This window comes from Camelus dromedarius, chromosome 4 (genome assembly GCF_036321535.1).
Source record: "Camelus dromedarius isolate mCamDro1 chromosome 4, mCamDro1.pat, whole genome shotgun sequence".
Taxonomy (NCBI): Eukaryota; Metazoa; Chordata; class Mammalia; order Artiodactyla; family Camelidae; genus Camelus; species Camelus dromedarius.
In genome coordinates, this window is record NC_087439.1 from 34,643,993 (window position 1) to 34,665,552 (window position 21,560).

At 38.9% G+C, this 21,560-nt stretch overlaps 1 protein-coding gene across 7 annotated transcripts in view; it reads left to right on the forward strand.

The window, feature by feature from the left end:
- GPD2 (glycerol-3-phosphate dehydrogenase 2) overlaps window positions 1-21,560 on the forward strand; it is a 193,343-nt gene that overhangs the window by 145,258 nt on the left and 26,525 nt on the right. For all 7 annotated transcript variants that reach the window (XM_064484791.1, XM_031451426.2, XM_031451427.2 and 4 more), the window contains exons 7-9: window positions 12,278-12,442; window positions 13,265-13,409; window positions 19,710-19,903. In XM_064484791.1, the coding sequence (XP_064340861.1) occupies window positions 12,278-12,442; window positions 13,265-13,409; window positions 19,710-19,903 (504 nt within the window). The remainder of the gene's footprint in view (window positions 1-12,277; window positions 12,443-13,264; window positions 13,410-19,709; window positions 19,904-21,560) is intronic.

Here is a 21,560-nt window from a genome sequence, read left to right on the forward strand (position 1 = left end):
TGAGGGTAGGGGAGTATATATGTGTGAGTGGGGAGGGCTATGTGTGAACTCTGTATTTTCTGCTCAATTCTGTTGTGAGCCTGAAACTGCTCTAAAAGAATAAAGTCTATTTAAAAACAAAACAAAACACAAAAAACAGATCAAGATTTTGCTTAGTAACTATCAATTTCAAGCAGAAGCAACTGGATATTTTTTACTATAATTTGAAAGAATATTGTTAAAGATATATTTGTCAAATGAGTCTGAAAATTTTGTTTTTGTAATTAAAAAGAGAATTAAATTCTTACTCTTCTTTTTTAGGGTTCAAGCCCCAAATAAAGTTTCTCAGTAAACATTGAACCTGCTAAGAGATAGTATTCTGAAAACTGAAGAATGCTTATGATTTGAATAACAAGTAAAAGACTATCTCAAACCAAAGGAGAGGGAGGGTAAATATAGTAGAAAGAAATCTTTGTCATCAGTAATAATTCTTACGATGCCTCCCAGTTTACAAATGCTTCCACCTATGCTCTAATGTGATCATTTCAGTGGCTCGAAAAGATCTGCAGCAAAGTTGGTGTGAACTCTGCTTTGCAGGTGAAGAAACAGACTGATGGCAAAGGAATGTGCCCAGCATCGTCAGTCTGGCACACTGTGCCCTAAACTCAGGTGTTCTGAGTCTCCAGGTCCAGTGCTCTCCCTGGGCTGAGTTAGCCTGCTTTTCATGTTAATGTGATAGTACACATTCTTTCCAGACAATCAGGATCTTGGGCTCTGGTCAGACTGATTTGATAACAAGTTGATAAGGTGTGGAATCTTCCTGTGATTAGAGACAGAAATCTGACAAGATACATGACTCACTTGCAACAGATAAAGGTTCTCAAAAGGCTGCTTCTGGGTAGAATTCCCCAGCTGGTCCTTAGCACACAGTCCCAGGTACTTATTATGTCGCTCACACTTGGAATCGCCCCTGGGGCAGATGGAGGCATTCCAGCGGATTTGTAAAAAGTGGTGTGCATGTACTTACACACAAATGAGGAGACGGGACTGAAAAGTAGTTCTGTGTAAGTGAAAGGATTCACTCACCTTTCCCAGTTCTTTTACGAGAGGTGGATCGTTTCCCATTGGAGGGCTCCTTTTACTTTGTGGTAGGATTCGATTCTCAAGTTTTCGGCTGGCTTATTTGACATTTTGTGATTGCTACTGAGAGAACTGGTAGAGCTGGGGGGCACCTGTAAGGTCACAAAGTTCCACTTGTGGCTCAAGCCGTAGGGAAACTGAGGCTTAGGACTTGCCCAGGTTTTTAGTCACAGGCAGAAGAGAAATAAATTGGGCTGCCCTAAGGAGAAAATAACTTTTTGAGAGGCCATCGATCAACAGGCAGAACCGCTGGGAAAGCTGCTGAAGACATGCTTGAAGAATAAGGGACAAAACCCAGTTTGCCTGCCCATGACTCTGAGCTGGGGAGGTGGGGGGGGGGCGGGTTCCTGGGACATAGGGACTTTCAGTGCAAACACCAGGAAAGGTCGAGGCAAACCAGGCCAAGTCAGTCACCCTAGAGATGGGCAAGAGGGGAGGATATAGGATCCAGGAGGGAACACAGGCAAGGCAAAGACTGATTGTTCCCCCTGTATCTGTTATCTCCTTGCTGTTTGGTGGTCAGGAATAAAGACTGCCTTCTCCAGGGCACTAGGCATGGCCATGTCACGTGACTAGATAGATTCTGGCCAGTGGGAAACAGTGTGCACAACTTTAAAGAAATGTATTAAAGGGAAGGGATACATCCTTCTTTACCCCTTGCCTCTGCTGACTAGAATTGGGATGTAATGGCTGGAGCTGGAGCAGTCATCTTTAACCACAGATATTAAGGAACTAGAAGCCTGGACCCCTGATGATCATAGAGAAAGCATATTGATCAGACCTCATACATCTAGACTTCATTTATGTGAGAAATAAACTTCTACTTAAAAAAAAAAAAAGACTAAGGGACCAAAAGTAATTGTAGCAACCAAAGCCTCAGGCAAAATCCTATCCCAGAACCAGTGCACTGGAGACTTTCATGCTGATTACCGCCCCTCTCATCTTGTTCTGTCGTCGCTGCTGGCAACTGTGTCCCTGCTCCCCGAGAAAGGGATGGTGCTGCTGCTGCTGGTTTGCCCCCACCTTCAGGTTGGATTCTCCATGTCCGCTTCTTTGAGTCACTGGCTCTAGACTGAGGTCTGTGTGGAGAGCATCTGATCGGTGGAGTGGGTTAGAGGCCAGTATCCCGGAGCGGGGAGGTGGACTCTGCCTCTGCAAGGCTTATGTGACAGGGAGAAGGCGGGGTGGATGCTGGGAAGCAAAAACAAACAAAACCCAGACTATTACCTGTTACAGAAACACATCCAGTTAGCGGCTGTTTGAGGCATTAGAACTGGGGTCTTTTGACTTTTCCCAATTTATAGCAAGGGTTGACTTCTTTTCTAGAAACTGGCAGAGGCTCCTTATTTTTAAAAGAAAATGAAGTCCTCTGGCTGAAGACTTGATGATTCTAATATTCTGAAACACTCTGTTATCTTGTCAATGCTGTTTCCTTCTGGTTTGAAAACCATTCTCCTGTCTCCCTACCCTTGGTGACACACAGAAAAGAATACCTGGCTTGTCAGCGGTAAAACGTGAAGAGAGTGAAAGTGAAACAAAAGAGCAGACAGTGTTCAGGAAGTGCAGAGATTAGAGATTAGTTGTTATACATTCAGGAAAACTTTGCCAGGCTGATGAGCTAGAAATCATTTAGAACTAGAAAATATACAGAGCTTTTTTGTTTTTATCTTTTAAGTATTTTGAGCAGTAGTGTTATCTTTTAATTAAGGCACAAAATGGTCTTGACTTTTCAGTAATTTTTAAAATCTTTTAATAATAATAGTTAAAAGTTATTAAAAAACTATTATGTCATAACCTACATTATCTGTCTCACTCCTCACCCTCTGTCAATCCCATTGTCATTGCCCTTGTATAGATGAGTGAATAGAACCTTAATCACCTCACACTGGTCAGAATGGCCATCATTAAAAAGTCCACAAACAATAAATTCTGGAGAGGGTGTGGAGAAAAGGGAACCCTCCTACACTGTTGGTGGGAATATAGTTTGGTGTAGCCATTATGGAAAACAGTCTTGAGATTTCTTAAAAAAAACTAAAAATAGACTTACCATATGATTCAGCAGTCCCACTCCTGGGCATATATCCAGAGGGAACTCTAATTTGAAAAGATACATGCACCCCAATGTTCATAGAAGCACTATATACAATAGCCAAGACATAAAAACAACCTAAATGTCCATCGACAGATGACTGAATAAAGAAGCTATGGTATATATATACAATGGAATATTACTCAGCCATAAAAATAATAAAATAATGCCATTTGCAGCAACATGGATGGAACTGGAGATTGTCATTCTAAGTGAAGTAAGCCAGAAAGAGAAAGAAAAATTCCATATGCTATCACTCATATGTGGAATCTAAAAAAAAAAGAAAAATGAAGATACTAATGAACTTATCTTCAAAACAGAAACAGACTCACAGACATAAAAAACAGTCTTATGGTTACCAGGGAAAAGGGGGTGGGAAGGGATAAATTGGGAGTTCGAAATTTGCAAATATTAACTACTATATCTAAAATAGTTAAACAACAGGTTTCTTCTGTATAGCACAGGGAACTATATTCAGTGTTTTGTAGTAACCTATAACGAAAAGGAATATGAAAATGAATATATGTATGTATATGTATGACTGAAGCATTATGCTTCCACCATAAATTGACACACTGTAAACTGACAATTTAAAAAAAATTAGAACCTTAGATGAAGCAACTAGCAATGATTTCATGATTGGCAGAGATAGAACTTGAACTTGAGCACACATGCCTATGAATGAAGCCCTGCAGATCTTCCTGTAACATAAGCAAGGAAAGGTGTGTCTGGAGCCCTGTGCTTGGTGATATTTTAGGAAAACTGCAGAGGAAAGAGACAGGAAGTGAGCTAAGAAATGGAGAGACTTTTTGGAACTTGTGACCTTTTTAAGTTAGACTGTAAACTTGCTCTTGTCCTGGGGAGGCTGGGCCAGTCTGTTTCAGTTTCTACTCCCCACAGTGATACTTAGCTCACTGCCAGGCACATAGTAGGTGCTTAATAAATATTTGTTAAAGAAGTAAATCCTCAGGTCAGTTATCTTGGGTTAGGGCACCACGCGTTTCAGACCGCAGCTCTCAGTGACGAAAGACCCGCACCCTCAAAGCTGCGCATTCTAAGACGGCTTATCCGTGACCCTGGCGCATCTCACAAACCACCAAGGAGGATGACCTGTGGCTTCAGGCTTCGTAATTGTGTGGCCTGTAGAAGAGCCTCTATAGTATATCATGATCCTGATTTCTCAACTTCATTTCAATTAATCTTTGTCACATTGCTCCTTTCCCCCTTTTCTTCCTCATAGGTATAAAAACCTATTTTGGGTTTATACGAGAGAGAGAATTAATTGTCCTAGGTAGGCACGGGAGGGGAGGGGTCTTCACTATAAACTGATGCACAGTCATTTTTGCACAGACAGAGCAAATGAATACTCGGAGCATTCTGTTCTTTGCAGTTTAAGTGTAGTTTTATTTTCATTCAAATCTAGCTAGGTTCCTAAGTATCCAAAAAAGTAGAAAACTTACTCTTCACTAGATTCATTTAAAACTTTTTCAAGAAGGGGAAGCCCTGAGGGTATAGAAACTTTATGTACTTAAATATGTCAGGTTGAGGCACTGCACAATGTTTCGTTTACTTGGGGCCAGAGACCACAAATCCATGCTGATTGCTAATTATTCAGATTGTAAATAGCTTATTCGAGAACTTAGGGTGAGACAAAAGAAAGATGAAGGAACAAAAGGCCCGCGATAATGAAAAGGATATTGTGAAGAGGAAGGCTGGGCAGAATTATGATGCAGGTCACATCCTCTGCCTGTATTTAATTGTACCTTTGTATTTAATAATAAAAATGATTACATGCTCAGTGCTAACAGGTGTCTCTTCCTGAGAACTGTCGTATAGATAAGTGACAGCAAATTACTCCAATTCATAAACTTTGAATATTATGCTTTTATTTTGAGTTTCACCAGTCTATACTAGAAGACATTTCCTGTGAAAATGTACATGAACCTAGAAAGATTTTCAGACTTCATTCCTGATAAGTGTATATAAAATACAGATGACTGCTTGAAAGATGAATGAAAAAACAATCGCTTTGCAGGCACTGTTTAACCAAATGTGGTTGTACTAATACCGTGGTCACATTTCTGATAGTCTATGCTTCATCTAAGCTTTGGATAGAATTGCTCATTAGCAGTGACGACAGTTTATAGGTGGTGGTCTTGTTATTAGGACTTATTTGCCATTTCTGCATTTTCTCTACTTGCTTATCTTGACCACTTTCCCTAACTGCCCTGCCTTCTCTAACTCCCCCAGGAGCTGCTCTCCCCGCCCCCTGTTTCCCCTTCTATTGCCATTATTGCAATTTGTAATTGTCTTATTAATTTATTTGACCTGACTTTACCTGCCTTCCTTGTAAGAATGTGGTTTCATGGAGCAGAGACCAGGGGAAGCTTGCTTTCCCTCCTCGGTGGATCTTTAATGCCTGGCATCATGCCTGGCCCGTGGTGTGTACTCAGTCAGGATTTGTTAAAGGGGTCTGCCACTTGCTGTTCTAGTCATACAGCAAACCCCTGCTCACTTTAACTTTATTATTAGCCTGTTCCTTTTGCTTGTACATTCACCAAAAATGTTGTGATAGAAGACATTCTGTTTCTATGGTCTGCTGGGTAACTAAGTAGTGAGACAACAGCCCCGTGGGTCAGTTGAGACCACAGCTATAGTGGGGGTAGGGTTTGAGGTCAGGGACTACTCCTAGAATCTCTAAGGCCTGAGCACATTTCCCATATTTGAATAATCTCTGACCTGTGATTATCTTCTATAATCACGTTCACTCATTTATTCATTCATTCAACAGCTATCTGAATGTCTACTGGGTAGCAAATGCTCTGGTGGGTACCAGTAAATCAAAATTGAATAAGAATACATGTTCTTCTCAGAACATATTATTAGAATCAAGGTGCCCTAGGCCTGGAACTATGTCTGTTTGGATGTCTAGTTGTAGACTCAGTTCCTAGCATAGTTTCTGGCACATTTAAAAGCAGTTAGTATATTTGCTCAATAAATGAGTATTGAATGCAACTATTTAGAAAATAGTTCGTGCTGTACTGAGGGTGCGTACGTTGTGCCATAGAAACACAGGAGAGAAGGCTATTGTGTCTGAGAGGAGTCAGGGAAGGTGTCATGAAAGAAAGATGAACATTTGAATAGTTTACCAGATCGGGTGAGATGTTCCATGGAGTAGGGGTTACGTGAGCAAAAAGTCAGAGGTGTGAAAGTATAGAGTTTGATTTGAAGATGAGCACCTTGGTCAGCCTGTAGATTTAGGGAGAGTGAGGGGATGGTGAGCATCAAGGCTGTTAGAATCATTATTAATTTCCTCATTCAGGGACCCAGTGTACTCAGTCGTTCTAGCAGCACAAACTAATCACCTTACCACCACCTATTTATAGCGTTCCTAAAGGAAAATGAATTGTGTTCTAAACAGCCGTCTTAGAATGCAGTTTTGAAGATAAAACCTGCTTTTGAGCTGGGACTTACTTTATTAGAAAATTGCCTGTAAAGTTATCTGTTGTGACAATTCCACATAACAGCCATAAAACTTCAGTAGTGTAAAAGTAGTTAGGATTCACCACTTGTGCATTGGAGTGTTCATCTAGGTGGTTCTTCTGATCTGGTCTGGGGTTGGTTCAGTGATCCTTCTGGTCTCCGCTGAACTTGCACTCTTGTTTGGAGGTGTTGACTGTCAGCTGATGTGGGGTGACCTTTGCTGGGATGACTAGGGCAACTCACCACAGGCCTCCCGTCGTCCTCCTGTACCAGCAAGCTGGCCCTGGCATGTCCTTTTCAAGGCATTGACAGGGTCTCCTTTTAAAAATCACATCTACTAACATTCCCTTGACCGAACCAGTTTTACGTGGCAGGGTTCAGAGTCACAGTGGGAGAGGAACCGGGAAGACTCTTGGCAATGGGCATGGCTCCAGGAAGCGGTGAAGAATTGCGACAATGTTTGCATTATACTACCTGGCTCATAAAACTAATCAAATCAAGGTTTCATTATAATTCTAAAGCTAATGGAAGGGTATGACTTCTGATTTTATTTTTCATATTTACTTTATAGAGCACCTATCTTTGGTTCTTTACTAATGCCTAGTCTCTTTTTTGACATGCTGAGCCAAAGTCACAGAGACCAGAAATGAGGAAAATGTTGAAATGAGATCTCGAAAGAGATAGGCAGCTGTTGAAGATCAGCCATTACATGCACGTATATTTCAGAGGTGCCCACCCAGCCCCTCTCCGTTTATAGGACACTGAAGCCCGGAGGAATGCAGTACATCACCCACACCCTCCCCACTAGGTTAGTGAGTCACTCAAACTTACGACCCAGTCATCCCAAGCCTAGAGCTGTTCTCTGTGTCTTGTAAGGTGCCTTCTCCCTAAACTGCTTCATGCGTCTCCCTGGTCCCCTCTGCTCCCCACACAAATACTCACTTTTATAAATAATTTACTTTTGGGGGAAATTTCATTGTTGCTATAATTTACCGTGAAATGTATATTTTCATTTGACTTTCCTTTTCAAGCTTACTCATATGTACTTAACCCAGAATTCAGTCATCCCTTTACACACAGACGTGCGTGCATACACACAGACATCTATCTTGCTCTGCCTCTACCTGTACTCTTCCCATCAGAAAGGGAGGTTTTAAATATAATGATTATATTAGGTCAGCTCAAGTTTTGGTGTGTTAGCCTTTGAATTACCTTCGCCAGACAGTTAAGAAGCTTTCTGAGAGGTCATTGTGTCATTATCAGTTTGAGACAATGAAGCGTGCCCTATGGATTTTGTTAGAAAAGCTTTAGGGAGGGATTCTTTCTCTCAAGCATCCCTTTTCCCTTGGCTAGGAGTAGTCCCATGATTGTATAAGCCCCGGATCAGGGCCTGGGGAGGTGGAAGGAAATCTCAGCATTTCAACAGCGGCAGTCTTTTATTGATGATGAAGTTATGGGCAGGTGTTATTTTAATTAAGAACGAATTTTTTTTGCCAGCAATTAGACCTCCTCTACGGATTTCTGGGTCCATAAAACGGTCTGTAGCTATCTGTGTAAATGGTCATTTAACAGTATGTTGTATTAAAACAAGATTGTATGTAGAATTTCAAAGCATCACAGAATTCTAGATCTGAAGGACCAGGAAAATGTCAGGTAATTTGTTAACCTTGGGTTTTTCCCATATTTACTCATTCTTCATACCCTTTACACATTCAATTATTGTTTCTATTTTCTTCAGCTGTTTTGCATGTTAACTTAGCTGCCAAGCTTTGAAACCCTCTAAGGAGAGCAATATTGCTCTGTCTCCAAAATATTTATATTTGAGGCTTGTCTTTTAGAGGTTTACATCTTAAACTGTTTTTCAACTTAAAGTCTCTCTCACTATCCTGGGTGCAAGACCATTGAGGACTAAAGTAAAATCCTTCTCTGCCACTACTGACCTTCATATTTTTTGGTGAGTGGATTTTATATTTTGTTTTTCTAAACAAGAGAAAACAGTTACAGTTCTACCTCTTGTGTGCTTCCTCTCATGTGAGCTGTAAGTTCAGTGCGTGCACGTATGTAAGATTTCAAGTGCAAAAGGAGAACAGAGTAGGAAACAGATTTTTACAGTCCCCGTCTGGGTCCTTGCCTAAGTGCCAATGTAAAGCTATTCAGTGATCAGTGAATAGTATCATGCTGCCTGGCTCTAAGGAGATGGACTTAAAAATCCAGACTTAATGAGCAGATCAATTGGGTGGGGGAGTTGAGATGATTGTATTGCATTCCAATGACATGCAGTGTTGTCAAAAACTTTTTTTCTCCAGAAATAAAATTGCCGGAGGCATATAGATACCTTCAAATGTCAGGAAAGGGGGTTGGGAGGAATTTAGTTAAGAACAGTGAACATACACCACGTATCACAGGAAGCATACACTGCGAGCATCTGGGTATCTCAGGGTAAAGGGTGAATTTAACGTGGGTGGCGGGGAGGAGGTCTGCCCTGTATCTAAGTAGGTAAATGAATTAAGCTGAATGTCTGCAAAGAGGGGACTTCTGGGGAGAAATGTGAGCTCCTGGGCCCAGAGGGAAGTCAAATTACTTAACGCCTTAATTTTTAGGAGCTTATAATAACTGTGTTTGCATTCCCCTGCAGAGCCAGGGGCAACTTGTGGGTTAAATCTTGAGGGAATCATTCATAACCATTTCTCCTTCTGTCCCACTTATTCAACTTAAATATAAGAGCTAGTTTGGGTTTAAATTCAGATTTTACGCATTTCTGAGGTTTTCCCTGTTCCCCTCAAATTTATTGTCACCAACTTATTAATGTCTGAATTTTTTTTAACATGAGACAAAGCATTTCATTCCGTATTAGAGATAATACTGTAAATGTATGACTAAAATTTTATAGAAGTATTTAAGATTTATGTAAATCTAGAAGACTATACATTCAAGACTATAAATAAACTTGTTTAACACATCAAACGGAATTTGGCTAAACTTAACACTTACTGGGTACTTGTTCTGTGCTTAGTACTAATAAGGAAAAGGAAAAATGAGCAAGTAAGACTTCCTGTCTTCCCATGCCTGGACGGAGGAGACACGGGAATCGGACAGTAATTACGATGGGATATAATTTCCATACGGACAGGAGTCACTCTGTCGTTCTCACTGTTGAGTTCCTTGCATTTGTCACAGTGCCTGACTTACAACCAAGGCTTATTATTTTTTTAAGTCGATGGATATACGGATGAATAGTATCATAAAGACTATAAAAATGGTATGTACAAGGTATAATGTGGGTGCAGAAGATGGAATGAGCAACTTTGCCTTAGAGGGACGCAGCACAGAGGAGAGTCGTCATGGGAAGATAGTTGAATTGGCTCATGAGAGATGAATAGGGGTTGTCCAGAGCTCCCAGAGTGGTTTTCCAGCCAAAAGAATTAGTGTGGACAAAAGCAAGAATGTATGAAGTGACATGGATGTCCAGGGAGTTGTAAATATTTTGACAATCCTAGATAGTAAGAATGATGGAAGTAGAAGAGTTGTGGCAGATGAGGAGCCTCATGAAGGGCCTTCATAAATAAGTAACATTTCTGACTGGAGTCCAGGCAGGTGCTGCTGGGTGTCAGGGTGGGCGTGCAAAGTAAGGACCAGAGGAACTTGTTTCCACCTCACACTTTTAACTGAGGTTGAGCTTGTTTACCTTCAAAAGTGTTGGGATTTGGAAGCTAATGAGGGAGATATATCTCAGTATAGAAACAACAGAGCTTGACAGACTACACCAATACTTCCCCAATGAGACTTATAAATTAAAAAGATATTAAAAGAAAGATTTTGTATTTTCAAAACTTTTCATTACCAGACGAGTGTGTAAATAGATGTACCCCTTTACAAAGGAATCTGCCATTTAATATATGGGATTTCTACCTGGTTCCTTTCAACGGTGACATCATATAGGATTTCAAATAGTTGATTTACACGTGGCTTTCCAGATGCTTGTCCTGTGTGTAAATCAAGGCGCACTTGGATGGGTGAGTTTCCCTCGTGTACAAGCAGGACTGGACTTCTTGTACCGCCCCTAGAGGGTGTTTCATTGTTATGTATGTAAATCCACTAGAAAGACTGGGTGGGATGAATACTTTCTTTAGTTTAGATGTGTAATCTCTTTAAAGAGAAGCTCTGTAATAGGATTTTTATTTTTTTCTTTGAACTGTTTGCATATTTCAATTTTAAGTGAGCCCTTCATTAAAAAAAGTTAGTTTCTTAAACTTCACTTTACTGTTTAAATAACAGCTTCAGGGTCGCACTGAGTTGGACCTGATAGAAATGTTACCCTTTTTTCTTCCCACTTCAGCTGCTGTTGCTTTCCTTCTATTAATGTTTGGATAAAATAACTCCTTACTTTGCATGTCGAGGTTTAATGCATGTTCTCCACTTGATAGAGGATTTAATCTTGAGGGAAAGGTTCTTGGCGGATCGTAATAGTTCAGCCGATCTAGAATGAGATACTTGTGAGGAGGGGCGGCAGAATCTTCAGCATTGATTCTCTCTTTATAACTTTGCCCTTTTAGCTGGAAGAGATGACCTGTGTGGTGCTTCTGGCCCTGCGCAGACTGAATCACAAGGAAGAGACTTTACATAAACCATTTATACTAAATGTTTGGTATGCTGGCAACATAAATCAACAACAATATCCATTATAAATTCGTGCCTTTATCAGTATTATCTTGATAGCACTGATCCCAGTGTGTGGGAATTTGAACCCTGCTTCAATACATCTAGCCCTGGGTAATTAATTATTCAGGGCACAGAGAACCTGGCCCCTGCAACGTGGAGTAATTCCTCCTGGTCAGTGTTAACTCCACTGGCAATAATAAATAGAAAAACTCTCCAGTGATGCCGGTATTTTAAAGTGATTAATCATCCTTCCCCCCTTCTCCTCCCCCTTAGTTTTCTTTAACTAGGATTTTTCAGCAATAAATCTTTAACAATACAGGTAGGAATTGTTCTGTAATTAAATTTTGCACTGCTTAATTTCTTGCCTTTTATGTACGATTAAAAAGAATGTTACATTTTAAGGAGCTCTGATCAAAATTCAAACCAAGAAAAATCCTTTTCTAGAATACAGAGAGATGCTCTATGGAAGATTAAGCTCTTGATTTTGAATATTAGATAGAGCACATATTCATAAAAATTGTTAATCAACACCAGTTGGGGTGTCAAATATTCTGAAGTTTTGAATTGCTTCACTTTCATGCATACGGGTTGTCTGTATTAGGGAAAGTCTGACATATACATATGTTCCCAAACTGAGAGAATAATTACTTATTTCTTAACTTTGAGATAATTGATGTGAGCTCTGTCGGAAAGGGATTTTTTCATCCTTTTGTGGTACACATAGTGCACTTGTAGAAATGGCAGGTAAATGCCTGACCGAGAATGACCATGTATTTTAAAATCATGCCCTCTAGAGCTGACCAGCCATCATGTATATTCCGGGTGACAGGGACAGATGTGACATATCTGTTGTGACACACTTCTGTACCACCAGTCTGTGGCTCGAGGTGACTCCTGTCCCTCCTCTGATGCTTCCCCCCGCTGCAGGACAACACAACGACGCACGGATGAACCTTGCCATTGCTCTCACTGCTGCCAGGTATGGGGCTGCCACGGCCAATTACATGGAGGTAGTGAGCTTGCTCAAGAAGACAGACCCCCAAACAGGGAAAGAGCGCGTGAGCGGGGCGCGGTGCAAGGATGTCCTCACAGGTACGCGAAGGCTCTGGCAGGGAGCGATGTCTTAGCATCTGGCCTTGCCCATGTAATGACTGAATGATAATTTTTCTCTCACTTCTCTTTTATTCAAGCCAGATTTCAGAGTCATATGAATTATATTCCTTATTGTCAACACTGACTGGATACACATGAAGATTTACCCTTGTTGAGACGATAATTTTTCCTCTTTGTGTTAAATAGTAATGATGATAATGATAATAATAAATGCCCACAAAATCCCCACAGCCATGAATGCATTCTGTTTTCTTTACAAAAACATGGTCTTAATAAAATTACATAAATGTGCCAAGTTTCAAAGTGTCATTTAGGTGACAGAAGCACAGTGCCCAGATGTTAAAGCCAATCACTTTAACGCTGGTTAGACTTTCATTCCTGTTCGGCTCTGGCCGGGTAGGCAGAACTACAAAATTACATCGTTTCCTTGAACAAAACCAGCACTGGGAAACTTACTGTCTTACAGCAACGATGCTTACACAGTTGAGTTTTAAGGAGAAAGCGGCCAATTTACTCACTTTCTTCATAATTGGCACTAAGGCCGGGCATTTTGCAAACTAGAATGAGAGCTGAAATGAAAAAACGGCATGCTTTCTTCCTGCAGTTCGAGCTTGTTTTTGGTAAGTTTACTCAGATGTGAGCCTTTTGTGAGGCTTTTCAGTGACTCCGGTTGCCCGTGACACTTGGTGTGGCATACAATATACTCTGCCTTAGGTTAAGTTAATAGATGAATAATAATCCAAAGCGTCAGTGGGCTGAGAAACAAATGGGGTGTGTGATTGACGCTGCTTTCTTTCACAGGGCAGGAATTTGACGTGAGAGCCAAGTGTGTTATCAATGCCACGGGACCTTTCACAGACACCGTGCGCAAAATGGATGATAAGAACGCTGCAGCTATCTGCCAGCCGAGCGCTGGCGTCCACATCGTGATGCCTGGTTATTACAGGTACCGTGTTCCCACCGGGCGGTCACCGCCGGAGAACGAGGCCGTGAGAACCTGCCTACATTTACTCTCGTAGCATTCTCTTAATAATACATGGTCTAGCTGGCCATTCAAAATGAGGAGAAATGAGTTTTTAAAAAAAAAAAAAAGCCTCTTCCAAAACACAGAATATAAACCAGACTTGGGGATTTCTTAGCTTTAATGACAAAACTCCTTTCTACAAGTTTGTGATTTGGGATCTATTTTTGTGCTTTTTTTCAGTGTACTCACCATCAAGAGGCTAAAGCCTTAGCATTTTTCAATTTTAATTTTCATTAAAATACTAAAATTAATTTTGCAGAAATTTCCATATGGACATTTTTTTAAAACACTAATTGTAAATTTTATAAAATACCCACATTTGCTTATGATGAATCTGAAAATGAGGACACCCAGGTATTCTTGTGTTTATAACTTTGGAAATGTGTTTTGAAAAATATAATAGCAAGTAAAAATCAGATGTAATTCCTGATATATCAATAAAGATAACTGGATGCAGAGAAATGGACAGGGATAGAGATGAAATAAGAACAGCTATTAATTGAAAATCATTTAAGTTGGGTGATGGGCACATGAAACTTATATTTTCGTGTGTGTTTGAATTTTTAATATTTTTAAAAATCTTAATAAATAAAAAAGGGTTCTAGCTAAGAAATTAATGACTACCCCTAATGTACATTTCAAAACATCTGGGGAAAAATTTGTGTAACCATGCTGAGGTTGGAACACGTATACCATTTTTATTTCCATATGTGGTAAATCTAGTAGGTAAACTAGTACATAATTCAATGTGAAATAATGATTTATGCTCAAGGTCTTTATTAAGACATTATTGTAGTTGAGAAATGTTAGAAACCACTTCAGTTTCTAACCTTAGGAGAATGATAAGTAAATCATGGTGTATCTGCACAAGGGAGTATTATATAGTCATTAAAATTATCATTATTATGACTTTTATGTTCTAGGAAAACACATTCTAGTTTAGGATGGAGGGTACAAGTATGTGTAACATGTTGTAAATGTTATATAAGATTATAGAAAAAAGGTCACGAGGAAATATGTTAAATAGTAAGGATGATTATCTCCAGGTGATGTGATTATGGGTAAGTAATTTCTAGGTGAGGTGGCTAGGATGAGAGCTGTCGCTTCTATATTTTAATAATTTTCCATAACATGCCTATAAACTTTTAATATATGATAAAATAGATGTATGGATCTATGATTTTACCTTTAATATCTGCATTCTGCTAGACTGCTACCCTGCTATGTAATAGATGCTGCTGCCGTATTAATTATCAGTTTTTCAGTAACTAAATCTTCTTGAAGAGAGTTCAAGGTACACCTGATTGCCAAACACACTTCTAATGAGAAGGATATTACACTTCTGCCAAGAATAATATTAACAAAATTTCTTATTCACCAACTTTCAAGGTTCCTTTGTCATTTTCTAAATGTCTATGTGTAATTGGTAGACGATCCTTAGTATTTTCACTTAGGACTGGAGAAACGAAAGTGCCTCCAGTCATAATAATAAAAATTTATGCAGTGGTGCTTAAGAGAGTTTTTAAAACTGCTAAGCAGAAGTGTAGTTTAAAAGGAGAGAAGTAAATATATGTAAATGTTGCAAATGTTTCTTGTGTATAGAGAAGTTTTCAAAAATAGTTCCAGACACAATTATAGACATTTATTTTTTGCCAGGCCAGCTAGTTTGTAAATCTTTTGGACGGGTTTGTTTTTTAATGTCTCAGAGTACAGATGTAGTACCTAAACTATAGACACACACATCATCATAATTCTTATAGTTTAGATCTTACTTGATTCAACATATTCTCCTGTGTATTGTGTTTCATGTATTCATCACTATTGTTCCATGATATCAGAGGATGCCTTTTCCTTATTATTCCCTGTGGTAGGCGTCGTTTGGGACAAGCCATTTTATTCTGCAAACCTTAGTTTACCTATCATTAAAATGGGAAGACATTCTACTCTTTTGGATGTATAGATGAAGCGACTGTATGAAGAGTGGTACAGAACTTCCTGGTTTGTTCATCACTTTACCTCTTGTTAACTGTGCGACTTTGGGAAGCTGTTCATTTCAGCTTCTAATTCCTTACCTCACAGTAGTACTTAATTTGTATACATTTTGACAATGGTCGTTTGATTACTTTTTATCTCTTTTCTTGACTGCTGTATCCCCACTTCCTGGTACATTGTCCAGCACATAATAGTGACCAGTAAGTTTTTTTTTTAATGAATCCTACCTTTTTGTGATAATTGGCCCAAATTGAGATTGTAGCCTTTGTACTTAAAATTTTAATATACTATCTATAAGGGAATTTTTAAATATATAGAAATTAAAATATGAAAACACTGCATGATTTTTCATTTTAATGCCCAGATAAGACCTGTAGACAAAAATAATCACTATAGAAAAATAGAAAGATATACAATGAAAAGTGAAAACCTCCCTCTTTTCATCATGCCCCAACTTCAGTTCTCCAGTGATGGATAACACTTCCTTCTGGTTCCTTCCATAACATTTTATGTTTATACTTGCACAAATGTATATCCTCTTAAAAATTTTACAGGAAGGAGGTCAAACTACACATGTTGTTCTGTACTATACTTTATACCATGCTAATAAAGAGTAGATAGGTGTTCTAAGAAATACAAATATATATCACTTGGATGTAATATTTTCAAAACAGAATGCCTTTCTTAATTCTAGAAATTTGGAATTAGCTTCAGGCCCCTGCCCATAAATCATGAAAGTGTTAGTCCCAGCTGGGTCTGTTTCAGTCTCAGATGCAATAAGTGATCTCATTCTACTTTGGGAGAAATTAATCTCCACTTTTAGCACCTTGAACTACAACCACTACACATCCTGTTGGAAGGAAACCCTAGAGCAGTGGTCTGGCAGCCCAGTTCCTGTTCAGGCTCTGTTGCAGATGAGTCCCTTGGTTTGGGATTACAGCCTCGGTTAGGGGTCTGGTCCCGCTTTTAGCAACTGACCTTGAGCAGCTGCAGCTCTGGTATCCCAGAAGGACGGTTTTGCTTTCTGTACTGAGTCATTCTCTTGGGTGGGCTGGGGGGTCCGGAGATCTCAGGCTGACATGGCTCTCTGGATCCCTCAGTCAGTCACACTCAACAGTTACGACTCAAGAGTTCGAGTAGGTCCTCAGGATGAGTTAGACCTTCTGATGCTGCCTTACACCGCCTCATGATAACTGAGGACCTTGCGTTTCAGCTAGAACCTAATCAGTTTGGCAGCACAGCGGGTGCAGGAACCCCTGATTTACTGAGCGTAGGCTGCTAAATGGAGAGTGAGGACCATGTATGTGGTATCCTATTGGGCTGTTTTCAGAATATCTTCACAGCGTTTATGAAGCTTGTTAAGACCCTAACATTCCACATGTGAAATTATCTTGTGTCATGGTGGCAGCTCTCCCTCCCTCCCTCTCTCTCTCCCTCTCTCTTTGGATTATTTAATTTCAGGAAACTCAACATATAGCAATCATTTACTTTTGAAGGCACTCTCTACATTAGGGACAAATCTGGAATTTTCATCAGAGTTGTGGGTAGATGCTCTTATAAAAAAGCAGCAACAATCCACCAAATGACTGAAATACATGAAAATAATCATCTCCTCCTTCTAGCCTACAGATGCTTTTTACTACTGACGAGATGTCAATTTTTTTTTCTACGATGTGTGTGCGTACTGTTAGCCCTAACACTGATTGCTAAGTAGTTAACAATAAATTGATTTCATTTAAATAAGGGTACTTCAGAACGCGAATGGCCTGCATGAGGAAAATGTTCATTACAGCTAATCCTAGACACACACATAAATTAGCAGCAAGCTTTTCCTGCTGATGTCAACTGAATTATACATATTTGAGAAAAGACCTATGCCTCACCGCACTGTGTATACCATCACTATGGCTGATGGCCATTTTCAAACTTTAACTCGACCTTGCAGAATTAATCCTTCGTAAGAAAACAAACTTTTCCCTAAGGGCAAGTTATGAATTAGGTAATTTAGAACCAATGAGAGATATTTCCAAGTGGATTCTTAAATTTTTATACCATTCATTAGTAGCTTTGTCTTCCCTCTGTGCTTGTTAATTTTATGTTTGACACATGTCTTCACTTAAGCAGCTGATTCTCTACAGGTTCCAGATATGTGTGTGTTGGTAACCATCATGTTCACCCTTTAAACTGCTTTTATTGCATTGAAAGCTTTTAAAGGATTCAGTAGTTGGGAATTTCTAACAGCATTTCATGTCTAGGTTGCTGAATATTATAATTTTATGTTGAAGTTGATCAGGTTTATTGAGTTATTTAAACCCATTGTATGATACCTGGTCCATAAAATGATCATATATAAAAATATACCAACATATAACTTGTTCCTTAAATATTAGAATATGGAACTTATCCTTTTGTTTCAATATAGTACTATCTATCAAATTTGAAGTTTGAACTCATGAATTAATTTCTAATCGCAAAGTGACTGATTTAATCTAAGGGCAAATCAACTCAGGATCAAATTAGGTACTTACAAAACATATAATTGACTAGTTTCTTTTACAATCTTTAGAAAGTTTTATAGAAAATACAAAGAAAAATGTAGACATACAGAAACTGAAAATACTCAGTATTTTTAGTTTTCAATGTATTTTTAAAAAGTAAAATTATTTCCTTTAAGTAACCCTGAGTGAAGATGAGATTTTAGCTGAAAGTTTAAATGATTAACACACTTTTTTTGTACTTTTTGCATGTGCTAAATAGAAGAACTGAGGCCCACTGACTCCTGTGTCTCATGCAGGCTGTAAAGAGTGATTTCTTTCTGTGATGGTTGTGTGGATGTGGCAGGCATTTCATGGGGCTGATGGGTCTCTGCAAAAAAAAAAAGACTAGTACTCCTTGTGGTTTAAATAAAGAAGACACGTTAGCTAAGCTGACTGTATATTTCTTTTTCATAAAAGTTATTTTTGATTTGTTTTTAAAAGTTTTTAGACCCTCATCTTTATACAGATGTATCTTGAGGTTTTTTTTTTTTAATTCTAAGGGAATGATAAACATAAATAGTTGACTGTATGCCCTTTAAAATATGAGGATATAAGAGGGTTTTTTTGAAATTTATTTAAACCAAATAGAATTGTATTTCCATTTAAGAAATTTTATTAATAGGAGCTGAAAATATATTTGCAAAAAAATACCTCTAACATTGGCTCCTTATGATAATTCAGTCAAATTAAAACACTTTCAGATTCCTCCCACTAAATGGTTAATGGATACATTAAAACACCAGTTTCTAGTAATTTAATAACACAATTGGACAGGCTTTGTTAATGTTTATTTACAGTTGCCTATTCTTTCAAACGTGTTTTATAATTTGGCTTTCGAATATTAAATAGGTATTAGTAAAAATCCTTGATTAATATTTTTAAAGGTTTTGTATAGTCTGTCAGAAGAGGCATCCTTGAACCTTGATTTAATAGCATAATACACTGATGTCTTCTGCCGATTTAAAGATTTTCATCACTACGGTGTTCCTCTCCTTTTTGACCTTATCCCAGTACATTGTTACTTAGGTAGTAGTAGAAAACTGAGCCCTTTTCTCATGGATGAAGAAGAAAGAAATCTCATTCTTGAGACTTCTGTAATATTGAAATAAAGTAAGAAATCTCATATTTGATGAAGTGGTACAAGTTTATTTAGGCACAAAGGAGTAAAGAATTTTTTGATTACATCTTTGTTTCTGGAAAGTCAGACCCTTCACTTTTCTCATGTATTTCCGAGACCTTGTACTGAAAGATGTGCCAAATGTCAAATGTCCCAGGAAAGTACTTTTCATCGATTTGAAAAAAGGTTGAAGAGCTATTCTTAATTGGCCATCATGGAAGAAATTACAGACAGTTATCCCACTGACACTATCTGATGTGAATGGTCCAAGGAATATGAAAACCCAAATGATTGGAAGTTGATGTCCACTTTCTTAACTAACCTTGCATTGCTGAGTGGGGAGGCCTGGTTCCACTGTGGGATATTATAATCATATTTGTTTCATTTGTTTTTTGTTACCAGAATTACTTTTTTCTTTTAGGGATTTCTAGATGAGGGTAATGGCAGTGAAAGTAATAGTTCACATGTTCCTTGTTTGTTTATATGAGGATTAGTGAATAAAACAGTTTTTTGAATGCAGATTAAGATCAAACTAATGCTAATTTCAGAAATATATAACCCTTCTTTTTACCCCAGCCCAGAGAGCATGGGACTTCTTGACCCAGCGACCAGTGATGGGCGAGTGATTTTCTTCTTACCATGGCAAAAGATGACTATAGCTGGCACTACTGATACTCCAACCGACGTTACACATCACCCCGTTCCTTCTGAGGAAGACATCAACTTCATTTTGAATGAAGTGCGTAACTACTTGAGCTGTGATGTTGAAGGTAACTTATGCATAACTTCAAGTTTATCCTCCCTCCTTTATATCTCCCACCCAATTCCGGCTCTCCCTGGATAACTGCCATGTGTCCAGTCTGCCTCATCTGCACACCTGGCCTGCCCTAACTCTTAGGTGCTGACCACTTCTTCTAGAAGTGTTATGAGGGCCAAGTTATAACACAATAGGAAGGGGCTGCCTTTTTTCTCTCTACTTTCTACATCTACATGAAACTCATACAGTCCTTTTCTGATCATTTCTAATGGTGAGATTGGAGTGCCATTACATGAGCTCTAGACACCCATGCTCTTCCAGAAGATTATGGAATGTTTGCATTGCTATTTCATTCCTAGAGCTTGGGAAGATCTGATTTACAGATACAGAATGTCCACAGGAGATCATTAATCTAAGAAATGAAAGGATAGATGTACGTGTGCTAAGAAACGTAGTGAGCTGTTACTCTGTGAAAAGTATAGAGTATCAACAGTGGATTTCACTAGGAAGGATGAATATACTCCTTTTAATTGAAAAAGTCAAAGTTTACTTCTTTCCAGGGCTAACCTGAGCTTGCTTTCTTTTAACTGGGTGCCATAGCATTTTCTCCAGTGGACATATGTAGTATAATCATTGTTTAATCCAGTCTAGTTTCAGAAGTTTCCCAACATTATTTCCTGTCTCAGTTAATAGCCTCCCTCACCATCCATGTAGTCACCTAGACTAGAAATGACATGCTTATCTCTGCTGATCCTTCTCTTTCTTCATCGAGTCCAACTCCCATTTATGCTCACTCTGAAATATCATGTAAAATACCTCCTCACTTTCATTGCTCTGGGTCACACCCATGTCATTTTTCCCTCAAAGAGTTGAATTGGCTCCCTGACTGGCTTCCATCTCAGGTCTCCGTTTCCAGCTAGTCTGGTCCTTCCATCAGAACTCTCTTTCTAAAACACAATTCTGATCATCACTTCCCTGCACAAAAATATCTCTTTGACATCTCATCCTTAACTTTAGGAAAAATTTTAAACTATCTCATATGGAATCTAAGGCTTTTCACAACTTGTCTTTGCAGGTTTGTATTCAGCTGCTCCACCTCTGCATTCTGTAGTCTAATCATATTGTATTAGTTACTCTTTCCAAATCAGGTCCTGCACTTTTGAACCTTCATGCGTTGTTTAGGTTGAAGTCTTGCTCTGGAATGCCCTTTTCCCCAGCATCTCACCTTGGCAAAATACTCTGTATACTTCAGAAACCACCTATCCTTTGGATTCCCCTAGGACGCTGGTCCAGTATATCACAACATTGTACTTCAGGTAGAGTCTAAGATATATTCTCGCTTGGAGCTCCTTAAGGGTAAGGATTCTTTATTCAGCTACAAAGGTTGTTACATACCTGGTATGTCACTCACAGTTTTTTTTTTAATTAAAATGAATTAGTAGTAGGTGCTTTCAGGGTTTTTGATGCTGATAGCAGTTTGAAAATCTTTCTATGTTAAGGTAGTTTAAGATTTTTGAAAAACAGTCTTCATTTGTTTCTATTGGGGATCTCCTATAATGTTGGCTTCAATGGGGGACACTCAGAGACAGTTTCATCCTGATATGACTCACCTGACTCACCAACATCTATGAATCCTTTCTCCCTAAAGAATTTTTTTTCATTATGTGATC